The 16,237-nt window shown below is 35.8% G+C and overlaps 1 protein-coding gene across 1 annotated transcript in view; it reads right to left on the bottom strand.

Moving 5' to 3' along the window:
* LOC110461019 overlaps positions 1-16,237 on the bottom strand; it is an 18,438-nt gene extending 2,201 nt beyond the window's left edge. The window contains exon 1 of the mRNA XM_021514287.1: positions 16,083-16,237. Coding sequence (XP_021369962.1) covers positions 16,083-16,124 — 42 coding nt within the window. The 5' untranslated portion in view covers positions 16,125-16,237. The remainder of the gene's footprint in view (positions 1-16,082) is intronic.

Raw genomic sequence — 16,237 nt, 5'->3', positions numbered from 1 at the left:
CAGATAAACCATGATACAGTTGTGTGACCGCACAACGCTCCAAAACTAGCGTGCGCACACCGTGCATACATCGTTCACACACCGTCCGCACATGGTGGACACAACTGTGCGATTTAACATTCGTTCGCCCCGTTGTGCGCTTTTCTTTTTGTAGATCAATATTACGGAACGAAAAAAATACGGAAAGCTCGTATGCAATAATGAAAACTGTATGCATAACTGTAATTTCTCATCACAGTTATGAAGATTATGTACAGTTTTACAATGCATGTAATACAGCAGTACAGTGACCGTTGAATGGGTTTGGCTTCAAGGTAACAGAACAGGTAGATAACAACTTAATGAGTTTTACCTGGCCTGTACCTGACACATAGAGCTAATATGCGATACCGTATGACCGTAATGAAGACACAATTGGACGTTTAGTATTTGTTATTTGCATTCGGTTTGCCTATAGCTCTCCTCCACCTGGGTTTTCACACACCCTGGCCCTACCCGACGAAATACGTAAGCGCCCCGGTCGGGGGGAAACTACGGTCCAGGTACATGTACAAAATGTCTTTGTTAACCTGTATACGGGACTGTGTTGTAATTTCACATGTGTCGATTAAGGTCGTTTAAAAACCCGAAAACACAATTTCTAATTTTAGGAAAGCATGAAAATAATGATAAGCTGATAGATGTAGGTAGAATATAGAAACACACGTAAAAATCAAGCTTATATGTTTAAACACGAAACCGTATATATTCCTCAATTTACACCAACCACGATTGTTATCGCCTAACGTTCGTCCATCGTGCACACAAATGTGCGCAAGAAATGATCATCCAACTTTTTATCGTGCGCACATCGTGCACACATCGTGCGCACACCGCACATCGTGTAACGTTTGTGCGATCCCACAGATAAATATTGGTAACGGGTTATACAGATAAACCATGGTAACGTGTAATACAGATAAACAATGGTAATGTGTAACACAGATTAATAGTGTAACGTGTAATACAGATAAACAGTGGTAAAGTGTAATAATGATAAACAGAGGTAACGTGTCTTACAGATAAACAGTGTAACTTACAATACAGATCAACACATTTAAAAGGTTATGAAGGTAAACAGTGTTACGTGTAATACAGGAAAATAGTGTAACTGGTAAACAATGGTAACGTGTAATTCTGATATACAAATGTAACAGATAATGCAGGTACACAGTACCTACCGGTATTACAGATATCCATGCTAATGTGTAATCTGGTAAACAGTTGTGACCGTAACACATATAAACAACTGTAACAGGTAATGCAAATAAACAGTGTAACGTGTAAATAGAGGTTACACAACGAGTGGTTGTTGTATTTGGTTTTTCTTTCACTCGAGTTAGTTTTTTTTCAAAAGTCACAAAAAACTCGAGCTTAAGCGAGTGCTATTTGTAACCTTTTCAAAAATAACTAACTAGAGTGAAAGAAATACCATATACAACAACCACGAGTTTGTGTGACCTGTTTCTACCACAATAAAAAAAAATCATTCCGAGGAAATTGACATGTGTGTTTTGTTTACGATATCAGATGGGGCGTAAGGATATGACCTGTAGTAAAATGCAGCTAATTAATATGCAAAATGACAATTTCAGAAATATGTGGAAATATTATGATTTATTACAGATCATGACAATTTATTGTCTTCAAAGCATTAAATTTATAGAAATCTACATAAGAAATTAATTATCACAAATACAATGACGAACTATACTGAACAAAAAAAGAAACGAACAATTAAATTATGCAATCAATAGCCTATGATATGTTGGGAAATTTGTACAAAATTTTATATCAATATGAAGGGACAAGTCTACTCTTTACAATATTGTAGAAGAAAAGTCTGTGTGACGTCACTCGTGTCATCAGCAATCAGTAGTTACTCAAAGTGGGATACCCGCGAAAAATAAAATGACACTTCAGTACCTGGTGTGGGCACCTTTTGCACGAATCCCTGCACGGAATCTCCTATGCATTGAATTCATGAGAACATTTATTCGACTTAAGGAAATGTTGTTCCATTATTGTGTTAATGCTGCGATCAACTGGGTGCGGTTAGTTGGGGAGGGGGGTTACGTTTCCTAATAAGCCTGTCCAGCTCATCCCACAGATGTTCAATGGGATACCTGTCGGGGCTATATGGGGGCTATTCCAGAGGCTGTACGTTGTTTGCCGTGAGAAAATCACGACAGTCTCTGGCAACATGCGGTCGAGCATTGTCTTGCTGGAAAATTAGGTTATGACGTCTGAGAAGTGGAAGGACATGTGGTTGGAGGATCTGGTCTCTGTATCGAACGGCATTGAGGTTTTGATCCAGAACCACTAAGGGGGATTTTACTCCATGGGAGATGCCTCCCCAAACCATTACAGAAGCCCCACCGAATATATCGCGTTCAACCACGCATGCGTCGCCGAAACGCTCACCGCGTCTGCGATATACCCCTTTTCTTCCGTCTGAGCGATACAGACAGAAGCTAGACTCGTCGGTGAACATCACACGCCTCCATTGACGCATCCCAAACCTATTCGGGCCATGTCTGCGCATCCAGTCAAGACGCACTTGCCGCCTCCGTGGTGTCAGAGGTGGCCCGACATAAGGTCGGCGCGCAATGATTCTCTCGGCACGCAAGCGGTTCCTGGCAGTTTGAGGACTATTGGGTCTGCCACGAGTACCTAAGGTATCCAAAGCAGTCTCTTCAGCAGTCTTGAATCGGTTACGCAAGTGCGACAATCGAATCGCCCTGTCTTGTCGTACGGTCGTTACACGCGGACGACCGCTACTGGGACGATCGGAAACTAACCCTGTAGCACGGAACCGTGTACAGAGACTGTTTATTGTACACGGGCCAACACCAAACTGCCGTGCGATAGCAGTTTGGCTATGACTATCCATCAACATCGCAATTGCTCTACCCCTCTGCATTTGCGTTAAACGTGGCATCTCAGTCAATGGCGAAATCAAAATGCCAACGTGGAAAATTAATGTGGCCGAACTCAGAGTATCCGTTGAGATTATTTGTTTGAAAAACTCCGGCTTGGCTTGATCACGCCGCGTGATTTGGACTAAAGAAGCTCACAAAGTCACACAATGACATCGTCACGATTGGCTGATTTTAGGGTAGATTGTTGAGAAGGGATGTAATACCTGACCAAATATTCTTTTTTTGTTCGGTATACTTTCTGTGTACCATCATATTTGCCACCGCCTGAAGCGGCTTTCCCGCAAATTGTCCATTCAATTGTCGCTGTCACTTGAGTAAATAACTCTAGAAGCAGGAGAAGCAGTGTTAACGTTTTTGATAGTAACGTTGAATGTACCGTCATAAATTGGGCCTCCAAAGAGAATCGGATATGGATTTAAACCAGTGTTAGTCCTCACTGTGTGCGTGAGTGACCCCAACGAGATGGGGTAGGCCTATCCATTGAGGTGACAGGTTTCGCATTATCTACCGTGTTGGACAAGACCCGTGAAATTGTACGTTGTTGGCTGCAGTTGATGGTGGAGTAGCTGTTGGCACTCTAGAGATTTTTATGGCCACTTATCTGAAGCAAAAATAAGTGAAAATATGGTGGGTTTTTTTGTGTGTGGCATTTATTTGCAGACCATTTTATTTTGTGTTTGGGATTTAGTTTTCTCTTACCCTGGACAGGTGTATCCGGTCTGAGATTTCCTTGTCTCACCCTAGGGTTGAGACGGTAGGATTTCCCTATTTATAACAATAGTAATACGTCACTTCATCAATACAATGACGTCACGTCAACAATCCATCAACGTCATGTCAACCCTGAATTTAGCATGTAACGTTATCATTACATTGTGTATATGATACACATTGGGAAAAACAGGGTAAGAGGAAAAGAATCATTCACCCCCTTCAGGCTTGTGGGTAAGATAGGGAAATCTCAACCCTCGGGTAAAGATTCTTAAGTTGCCAAGCACTCGGCAAAGCCTCGTGTTTGGCAAAATAGGAATCTTCCCCCTCGGGTTGAGATTCACCTATCTCACCCCCAAGGGGGTGAGAGATTCTATTACTCAATAATAAGGTAAGTGACATGTTTACATTACTAAGCTGGTCATGTATTCATGGAAACACCGTGAATTATCTTTAGACCCATGTGCTCGCGGAAACTATACATTTTAAAAGTGTGATGGTGACTGTTGTTAAACCACGGGTGCCTGTGTTATCGCTGTGTTAAAACTGACATGTATGATTTGATTTGGAGGCAGACCTTCATCATTTAGTTTCTGTACCAATTTTTTTCGGGCACTGTGATTAGTCAATCGCTTCCCCACAGCAACGATTCCTGAAGCGTCAGTCGATGTTTTCGTCAGACTTGACAGATAAACCAAAAGCTCAGTGATGATAGTATCCACTTGCAGCTTAAAGCATTGACACAGATTTGACGAAATTTGATAAATATGGAACCATGGACTACTATAAGTCCGTGGTAGAACAAAACAAGATCCTGTCGTGGTTTAGGTTGATTGATAACACAGGACATTTTTGAATGAAAGTGGGCGTGTGCAAATTGTTTACAAAATGTGACGATATTGTAATTTTCAATTCTGACCTTGACCTTAACTGTAAACATCATATCACATGATTCGCTGTTTATCGACCTGTTTCCAATTTAGGCTTACCTGCATTTTCTGCCATGGTGCTCATAAACTTCCCCAGTTTATTTACGCCTACTTGCTGACTTTTGTACCATTTGTCGGATTTTTCTGGATTTGTGTTTGTTGCAATATAGTAAGGATCGTCGGGGTTGCAATGCATTGGTGGACGACGGGCTTTGTATGTTTTTTAGTTGGCAACATGACAGCGAGTCGGGTTATCAAGGGTAGCCCAGGCACGGGGAGGGACGGCCCCTACGTTTTTCGAATTAGAACCTGGTTTTGTTTTGGTTTGTCTTTCGTTAAATTCAATTAAAATTTAAATTCAACTCATTACCGTCGCTATCACGACATAACTTGACGTCAACCCACTTCATATCTGTACTGTATTCTGTAGCATACGGTTTGCAGCAAGGTTTCCGGATTTTTTTAACCAAGTTGACCGGTTTCGTAGAATTTATCTAAATCGGTGTCTGAAATAGCTTCTGCCTTTTTTGGTTGATTTCCCTTCCCCTCTCTTTTCAGATTTTTTTGTTTACAGCAAATTACGTCCATGACTTTGGCAAATTCTGTGCTAGTTGCAATTTGTTTTCAAAAATCTTTTGCTTTAAGATATCTGTCAATGCTACACTGGATGCCTCGAATGGAGGATGGCTTGTATTCCTCCCCCTTTTGGTTGCGGACATTCATAAAAAGGACGCAAAGCAATTTGTTCAAGTGGGGAGGGGGAATGGACTCTATGGGGCGTTTTCCCCTCAGTTTGATTTGAGAGTACTTCTTGACCATATTGACGTGATTCTGACCTAACGGGGGTTTCACGGACGTCTCGCCCGAGACAAGACGGTATGACGTCAAATCTGTAACGCGGTTCTGTTAATATCTGACCAGAGGTCAACTCAACTTGACACATATCAAAACTGAAATTTTCATCTCGTTTGGCGATAGCCCTTACGGTACCCCTTTGCCCATCGTCCAGTCTGATTCTGTCGCCAACGTTTACCACCGTGAGCCCGTATTCGTCCAAATCGGCCATTGTTATCAAATGCAAGCAGACGATGTAAACAATTTGCACGTGGCATTGAACCACGTGATTCAAAAAGTAGTCCCGGTCAAAGTTCACCGTGTCAGCCAATCAAAACGCGTTTAGAGTTTATACCACGTGTTGTATAAACTGTATGTGATACAACAGTTGTAATAATTAATTGATGCCTTGGGAGTTGAATAGCACCCACATATTGTGGTAGAATATATGTTAACAGTGGTAACGTGTAATAAAGATAAACAAGTGTAACAGCTTATGCAAGTAAAAAGTGACACGTGTAATAAAGGTAAACAGTCGTAACCTGTAATGAAGGTAAACAATGACAACGTGTAATACAGGTAAATAACTGTTACTTGTTATACAGCTTAACTGAGGTAGCGTGTAAGACAAATAACAAATGTAACGGGTAATGCAAGTAAACAGTGAAACGTGCAATACAAATAAACAATGGTAACGTGTAGTACGATTAAACCATGGTTACGTGCAGTACTGATAAACAGTGGTAACGTGTAATACAGGTAAAAAGTGTAACTTGTAACACAGGCAAACAGTTGTTACGTATAATACAGGTGAACAGTGATAACTTATAATACAGGTAAATAGTTGTAACTTGTAATACAGCTAATCAATGATATCGTGTTATACAAGAAAAACGTTGTTACGTGTTATACAGGTAAACTATGGTAACGTGTAATACAGGTAAACAGTGATAATGTGTGAAACAGGAAAACAGTGTAACATGTAATATAGATACAAATTGGTAACTTGTTATACAGGTAAACAATTGTAACGTGTTATACAGGTAAACAATTGTAGCGTGTTATTCAGGTAAACAGTTGTAAAGTGTAATACGAATAAACCATGGTAACGTGATATACAGGTAAACAATTGTAACGTGTAATACAGGCAAACAGTTGTTACATGTAGTACAGATAATTAAGCATTATGTTGTTTGCTTGCAAAGCTGTGTCATTCAAATAGATCATAAATACCATACAAAAACAGTTCAATACTTATATTTACGTTTTCTCTGCCTCTTATGTTCTTTTTTAACTTATAATTTATGTTTAAAATTAAAAATGCCCGCCTTATTGACAGTCCTCACAATTTCGTTTAATAGTTTGAACAGCGTATTGTCGCGTGCTGATTGGCAAACAAAGTAGTACTTTGAAATTTTAACAAACACTTCAATTTTATTCCACAATTCAGTATCAATACAATTGCGTATGATATGTCTATAGGGTGATTTAAATTTATCAATAGAACTCTGAGCTGAAAGTTAGATTTGATTTTGTTTCGATTTTCCCCTGGAACAAATTTCGTGCATGGACAAATACAGTGAACACCGTAAATCCGACCTGAAATATTTTTGGAAGTTAATTCGAGCTTTTTCTTTGCTCATTTTGTGGAAGAATCCAGGCGTGAATTTATTTGTTGATTGTATGGGAACCTGACAACAGTCGGTAGATTCTATAACAGCCTCGTTATTTGACATGTCGTCAGAAACTGAGGAACCGTGAATGTGAGACGCGTGAAACTGATAGCGTTGAGGTGAGTGATCTTGCGACGGAGCACAGGTTAGTTACAAATGTTTGAAATGTTTATGTGTGCAGTAGGTCTGTAACATTTGTCAGTAGGTCTATAGAATATGTGTATTTCAGACATTTGTAACAAACCCCTGTTGATCAGTGCAGTGTAATAGACGATATTTCTGATAATTACATGAGCGTTGAAATTGTTTCCATTGCCGGCATTGGTGATTTCAACCGATGTGTATTTTGTACGATATTGCAGACCTTGGTCTTGTTTTCGTTGTAATAAAAGTGGGTTTTTTAATTTTTTATTTTGCACATAAATTTACAATGACATTGTCAAATCTCACAATGCCCAGCGATATTTCAGCAGTCGTCATGTTTATTTATATTGGATATTGTAGTTCCGGTCAGTGTTGTATTAATACGCTAATAATTGTGTCTCGTGATGCATGGTAATTAAAGTCGCATCAACGTCATAGCTTTCAAAGAGGCCATATAGTGACAATGCCATGCAAATGTAAATATACAGGTGTAACGTGTAAAACAGGTAAATTGTTATAACGTGTAATTCAGGGAAACAGTGGTACTTTGTATTACAGGTAAACAGCGATAACGTGTAATACAGATACATATTGGTATTATACAGGAAATCAGTGTAACATGTAGTCAGATAAACTATGGTAACGTGTTAAACAGGTAAAACATTGTAACGTCTAATACAGTAACGTGTAATACGAATAAACCATGGTAACGTGTTATAGTACAGATAAACAGTTACATATAAACAAATGTAACAGATAATGCAAATAAACAGTGTAACGTGTAATACAGGTAAACAAGGCTAACGTGTAATACAGGTAAACAGTGTTACGTGTAATACAAATCATCAGCTGTAACATTCCCTCACAGAAATAATTTATACCAAACACACTTAATCTCACAGATTTAGTATATACCAAACTCACTTACCCTCACAGAAACATTTAATACCAAACACTCTTACCCTCACAGAAATACATGTAGTCAAAACTAAACAAAATTACCCACACACAGCATTTAATACCGCACACATATACCAAAACAGAAATAGTTAATACCAAACACACATACCCAAATAGAAACAGTTTATATCAAACACACTTACAACCACAGAAATAGTTAATACCAAACACACTTACCCTGTGAACACCAAACACACTCACTATCAGAGAAAAATCTTATTTCCAAACACACTTTCCCTCACAGAACAAGTTAATACTAAACTCACACATCAACAAAGTAATTTATTGCAAAATACGTTAAATCGCCATACACTAAGATCTACGATTGAAACTTTTTATGCAGTTATGCTTTATTCTGTCAAAATTGTGGGTTTGAGAAATTCAATATTTTCTTAAATACACTCACAGATTTGTAAAAGAAATGAATTTGAGTATGCAGAAATCCAATGAATCTGGATATAACAACAACAGCTATATTGTTCAAACGTATGTAGACAAATGAATTGTATATTAAGAGCCTCTAATATGCTCCTACACTCTGCGACTTTGATAATTACTTGTTTAAATATGAACACCAACCGTAACTCAAGTAAGGAAGGAAAGCATATGCCTATTACTACTGGTGAGTTCCTAGTACTATAAAAACAATGTCTATTACTACTGGTGAGTTCCTAGTACTATACAAACAATGCCTATTACTACTGGTGAGTTCCTAGTACTATAAAAGCAATGCCTATTACTACTGGTGAGTTATTAGTACTATACAAGCAATGCCTATTACTACTGGTGAGTTCCTAGTACTATAAAAACAATGTCTATTACTACTGGTGAGTTCCTAGTACTATACAAACAATGCCTATTACTACTGGTGAGTTCCTAGTACTATACAAACAATGCCTATTACTACTGGTGAGTTCCTAGTACTATACAAACAATGCCTATTACTACTGGTGAGTTACTAGTACTATTAAAAAAATGCCTATTACTACTGGTGAGTTCCTAGTACTATACAAACAATGCCTATTACTACTGGTGAGTTACTAGTACTATTAAAAAAATGCCTATTACTACTGGATAGTTACTAGTACAATACAAACAATGGCTGGTTCTTATCATGTCATGTTAGGCTTCTCTCTAGCGTAAACAGATTTCTGGAGGAATTAAACACAATTTAACCATTACAGCAGAGCATTGTGATGTTATTTTAGAATGTTTTCCCATAATCAATCATTGTTGATCTTTAGAAATGATAATAATACTATGCATGTACCACATTGAGTCTCAATCTTTTTTCTGTATTGTGATAATTTAAGAGTGGTTTGTTTTCTATTTTAATCAGGTTATGAGGTGAGCACGAGTATTCTTTTATCATATATCACCGCATACAAACGTGCAACATTATTTTGTGAATGATTCATAATCTTATTTATTATTCTGATTAGCAGACAAATTTTCATTCCCAAATTAACGTGCTATCGGTTCAAAAAAAGTAATAGCCATGTTTTTATATTTCTTTATTTTTTTTATTTTATCAATTTATTTTTCCAACAGTTTTTTATAATATAGGTACAGAACAGGTATTTTCTTTTTCACACTCTTTAACATACATTTTGACACTAAATTCACTCATCATTATCATCTTCCTCATAATCATTCTCATCCTCACAATCATCATCCTCGTTCTCAGAATCGTCAACATCATCCTGATTGTTGTCGTCATTATCATCACCACTATCATCATCATCATCAACATCATCATCAGCATCACTATCTCATCAGCATCCTGATCATAAACTTTCAAACTAACCGTTCATCATTACCATCATCATCATCCTCAACGTCATTGACATATGTTTTTTTTATTCTTCCTACTTTTCAGACATTGGTTTAATGATTAAAAGTATCAAAAGGAGGTCTTACACATAAATCAATGAGTGGAACCTACTTATGTACCTTAAATGTAGAACTATCTACTTAATTCAATTCACTTATTGCAGAGGGACACACTACTGGTGTCATACATCTAGTCTACAGCGTGGCATTTGTAGTGATATGGGTCAAAGAAATCACGCCCAAGATCATTCCCTTTAAAGTGGATGTTCCTGTGTTTCCACTGATCCTATACATGTATTTTAAATCACCGTGCATCACTCATATCCGATAAACCCGATGTTTTTAAATTCCAGATCATTAGGCCTGGAAATCGAAATAAAAAAAAGTGATTTGTTTTAATAAGTACAAAAAACCCATTTAGGCTGTTTGTATAAAGGTAGGCTAAAGGAGCATTATACACTAAGATTTTTGTTTATTTTATTCTCAGAAGTCTGTTTTCGATAAAAAGGCGGAAATTACCTCCATTAAACCACAGGTGTATCAAATTCTGGATTAGGTACATGTTACGGATGTTTGAAATGGTTTATTTATTTGTTGTTAACGTTATAACTATATTGTTTACGGTATCTCATATAGTCCAGTCCACTTCGTTTGATACTGCATGTAGAACATCAATGGATACGAAATTTAGTACCATGAGCATGTTTCATTATAAGGAACACCAGGCACAAATACGGCAAAAACATTAATCATCCATAGTTTTTTTTGCAATGTTATCATGGACAAAAAGGCGACAATCCGATCTAGTACATCATGTATCCAAACAAAACTGTTTTAGATGTTTCAATATCCTTGATATACAGTGAGTGACGGTATGTTTGTAATATCCTTAGTATACAGTGAGTTACGATATGTTTTAATATCCTTGGTATACAGTGAGTTACGGTATGTTTTTATATCCTTGGTATACAGTGAGTTACGGTATGTTTTAATATCCTTGGTATACAGTGAGTTGCAATATGTTTTTAAAATCCTTGGTAAACAGTGAGTTACGGTATGTTTTTATATCCTTGGTATACAGTGAGTTACGATATGTTTTTATATCCTTGGTATACAGTGAGTTATGGTATGTTTTAATATGCTTGGTATACAGTGAGTTACGGTATGTTTTAATATCCTTGGTATACAGTGAGTTGCGGTATGTTTTAATATCCTTGGTATGCAGTGAGTTGCGATATGTTTTACTGCCCCAAAAATCTTTAATGTACACAACCTGAATACTACATAACATGATATTTGTTGACTAACTGTCACAAAACTAACAATGTTGTGTGTCCTGTACATGTTTTAATAAAGATTGTTTGATAACGGGTTTTTTTAAGATACTGAAATGTATTGTCGCCATCACTTGTCATTTTTCATCGGTATAATAATTGTTACAATACATAGATATAAATAAGTGCATTAAATAATGTCTTCAGTTATTATTTTTTCAAGATGTCGGGAAACAAATATAAGTAAATTTTATAATTATAATGAAATACAAGTACTTCTATAAGATAAAAGAGCATCCTACATCTGCCTTATTTGCAGTGCCAAGAAATGCAGGATTGAGAGTGGAACTCCCTAACATACAATGTAATACATGGTTAGTTGATTTATGATATAGATAAGAAGTAAGGGTATTTTGCAAGATCTCCGAAATAATTCTAACGATAAATTATAAATATCGATATGTTAGTTTAGAACTTGTAAGTATTTCGCTGCAATATACTTGTAAGAGGTTATACTGAAACTTCTTTCCTGAAAAGTAAAGTTTAAATGAGAACTTCTATCTCTTATGTTGTGTCGTTAAACGAAAGATTGTCAGTTCCTTAACGTAAAGGTTGTATCTCGTATACAATTTCAAGTCTTGGGGTTTTAACAATGAAGTTATATCATGTTATCATCAAAATTTATCAGTTCAATATTGATTGGCATAATTAGATTGACGTTTTACACAAAAATCATCTTATTAGGACTTTTAACGGAAGCAAACAATAAAGATAAAATTGAACTAATCTTATGTGTTTTTTTTATAAAAGTTGAGAGATAAGCTAATATTGTCTTTCCTTGATATACTAGGTTTCCATCCAGTTTCAAGGTGAAGTGACTCACAAGTGGCTACTGAGGAACGACCAGACATGACTTTGGCGGCTTTTAGCTCGAGGTATCCGCACAGAAGTTAACAGATTTGAAATATTATGTTCATCGAAGCAGGGTCAAATGGGTTACAGATTTTAAAACCTTCTAACAAAAACACTAATTTTGATGTTGTTATCTTGATTCATTTGTGACAGGCAAGCTGGAACATTCAAGTAAAATTTGAGTTGGACATGTATTTCCGAGCTGTTTTAGATGTCGGAACCACAAATAAGGTACATATACATTAAGAAACATTCATATCCCACCAATAAGGTAAATATATCACCAGAAACATTAATTTACCCCACAAATAAGGTGCATATACCATCAGAAACATTCATTAACCCCACCAGTACGGTACATATACCATCAGAAACATTCATTTACCCCACCAATACGGTAAACATGGCATCAGAAACATTCATTTATCCGGTACATAAGGTGAATATATCATCAGAAACATTCATTTATCCGGTACATGAGGTAAATGTGCCATCGGAAACATTCATTAACCCCACCAGTACGGTACATATACCATCAGAAACATTCATTTACCCCACCAATACGGTAAACATGGCATTAGAAACATTCATTTATCCGGTACATAAGGTGAATATATCATCAGAAACATTCATTTATCCGGTACATGAGGTAAATGTGCCATCGGAAACATTCATTAACCCCACAAATAAGGTACATATACAATCAGAAACATTCATTAACCTCAGGAAAAGGTCAAAATACCATCAGAAACAATTATTTACTCCGTAAATAACGAAAATATACTATCAGAATCATTATTTCACTTTTTAAATAAGGAGTATCATCGGAAACAATTTAAAACCCGACAAAGAAGTTAAATATACCTTCAGCAACATACATGTACATTAATCACACATACAATCAGAAACATTCATAAATCACACCTTTGTCTGGATATTCATTAAAAGTACAGGTCAGCTTATTTTATCTACATACTCGGTTTAACAACGAACCTTCATCCTTCATTTTTATACTCGGCTTAACTGCAGACATGCCTCCTATTTTTATTTGTTTTAATATTGGTATTTTGTGTATATTTGTTTTATGAGTGATAATATTTTAAAAGGATTTATGAGAATGATCGAATGTGTCGTATACGGACTGACTTTATGAGAAAGGTTTGGTGTGAATATGAGAGTGTGTCATGTTTGATGTGTTATACATGGCCTTCTTTATAATTTGTAACAGTGTATCTTAAAATGTTAAAAAAGAAATGTCTGATAGTGTGATCGACGTAGAATGTGCTGGCAATTCTACGGTAGAATCATTAATGTATATTTTATCTTTTATGAATAATATACTTTTCTCTAGATGATATACTCTTCTTTCTATAGATAATGTATCTCCAAAACCCATGTCTTTGTGTTAAGATTTTTTAAACAGATCTTTGCTGCATGTTTGGTGGTTACATGTAAAGAGTTAAGATCTCATAGCTGCTTTGGAGTTACCTGGGAAAACATTAAGGACAAAAATATCTTCTTTTTTTATATAAGCAATATACCGTTCCCTTTTATAAATGATATACATTGTAAAATAACTGACATACTTTTCTCTTTTCTAGATAATATACTTTTCTGTTAATGAGTAATATACATGTACCGTTTCTTTTACAAACGATATACATAAAACTTTTCTCATTATATCAATATATTTATTGGTTAATAACTAGTTTTCTCTTTTATAGATAATACACTTTTCTCTTTTATAAATGATACATGTATCACTTTCTCAATTACAAGTACACTATGTTACATGTACAGGCATCATAATAACATACTTCTCTGCTTTATAAAACACAAACTATATAATGTTGTCTTAAACTAGTTTTGAAAGTAAAACAATATGTATCAATTTTCAAAATGAATATTTAAAAAAATCGAACACGAAAAGGAAAACATACGGAAGGTGTAAGAGGTTAACTTGTGTTATATGGTCTATCTACTTCAATGAAAACATTGAAAATGGGTTGCAATATGGACTTATCTTTAAATAGTGAAAGAAACTTGCGTCGTTCCTTAATGTATAACTTTTTTTTCTTTAGTAATAAATATGTAGTAAAAATCGAAATTTGAGGTGTACAAAACAAACAAAAGTGTCCTTAAGCATCCTTTTTTTTACTTAGAACAGTTGTCTGTTGGTACATTTCTCTATGCTTTAAGACTAAGATAATTTTATCTCAATATATTTCATCTGACATCAATGCTAGGTGTTCCATTAATGTATTCGTTAACACATGATGGACTCAGTCTCTCAATAGTTAACTTAACATTTTTTCTGTCATATGAAAGCATGTAGAAATCAGATATATATGATCCCTTAACAACTTCGCTAACATATTTGCCAAATTTTAAGTCCCATAAATAACACTATTTTGTTTTGTCAGTTAACAACAATTAACATGGTGTTGATGATTTGTTTTATAATATGCGTATCAAACACTGGCAATGTGATACCGTTCTTGTTTTTGGTATAAAAACGTGATTAGTACTCATTAATATAAATAGGGGAGGCGTCACCAGGTGTGGTCACAAAATGACAATATGTGCTCAATACTTCTTAAAATTCTAGTTTATGAGGAGAGACTTATTTATCGGGATATCTGCGGTTTGCTGATACTTGCAAATCATGTTTCAATATGGGGTTGATTTCTTCGATTCGTTCCCAGCAAAAAAATGTGAGTCTAATTAACGAGATCGGTATCGACTTGTTTATGATATGAAAATAAAACTGACAGTACATAATACATTACAGCTTTCCATTTTCAAGATTAGAAAATGTGATTCACACAGGTACAATATTGCTCTTAAGATTATAGAACAGATAATTTTAGACAGAATGTCCTAATTAATATATAAATGCCATTTAAAGGCTGTTTATGACACCTTAGTGATATTTTTGTCTTCAATTTTACTTGTGTAAATATATAGGACCAAAGTACAAACGTCTTATTATATGTTACAGATTGTCGTCTTATCACTTAAATACAAGGGTGGTACGAGATATAAAATATAAGGGTGGCACGAGATACAAAATATAAGGGTAGCACGAGATACAAAATATAAGGGTGGCACGATATACAAAATATAAGGGTGGCACGAGATACAAAATATAAGGGTGACAAGAGATACAAAATACAAGGGTGGCACGAGATACAAAATATAAGGGTGGCACGAGATACAAAATATAACGGTGGCACGACACAATAAAACAGAGATGCTACACTGTTGTTAGAGAGAACAGATTGTGTACTCGCTGTGCTTCTGGTGATATAGAAGATGAATTTCACTTCATCCTGAAATGTCCATTCTATCAAATCCTGAGATGTAAATATATCAAGCGATTCTATCACAGAAGTCCTAATGGTTTTTTTCTGTTAATGAAATTATTGCTTGTACATGTACAATGTACTACATGATGCAACTGTTTGATATTTAATCTATTGGCCGGGATGCCTCTCGGAAATAAAGAAATTGATCTGAATTAAACATAAAAACATTGCTGTTGTATTTGTTGTTGTATATCAAATTGTATGTTTTTATGAATCAAAAACTTTCGAAACACAATAATTTGCTGAGACAGTCCCTGCTACTGAAGTTTCGGGGTAATATGAAGACACGAACGCCCACACCGTGTTAGTCCTACTCATGAATATTGTAAAAAAAAAAGGGTGTGGACATAACTGGCCTCGTTAGAAACTATATTGCTGGTAATGACAAATAACTTATAAGATACCTTTCCAATAGAAAGACTCTCTTTCTTTTGTTTTGGTAAACTCAAAACATTTAACTTACCTGGGCTAGCATTAGAATGGACAATATATAAAGCCACGCCATATTGCTGATCCTTTATCTGCTTTCCTTCAGCACAAACAGCGTATCCTGGTGAACAGCTTTACTGATAACATTCTAAACGCCACCTAGACACGACAGCGTTATCGGACAAGTTA

The sequence above is a fragment of the Mizuhopecten yessoensis genome, unplaced genomic scaffold (assembly GCF_002113885.1).
Source record: "Mizuhopecten yessoensis strain PY_sf001 unplaced genomic scaffold, ASM211388v2 scaffold10535, whole genome shotgun sequence".
Lineage (NCBI taxonomy): Eukaryota > Metazoa > Mollusca > Bivalvia > Pectinida > Pectinidae > Mizuhopecten > Mizuhopecten yessoensis.
This window is presented reverse-complemented; position numbering and strand designations above follow the sequence as displayed.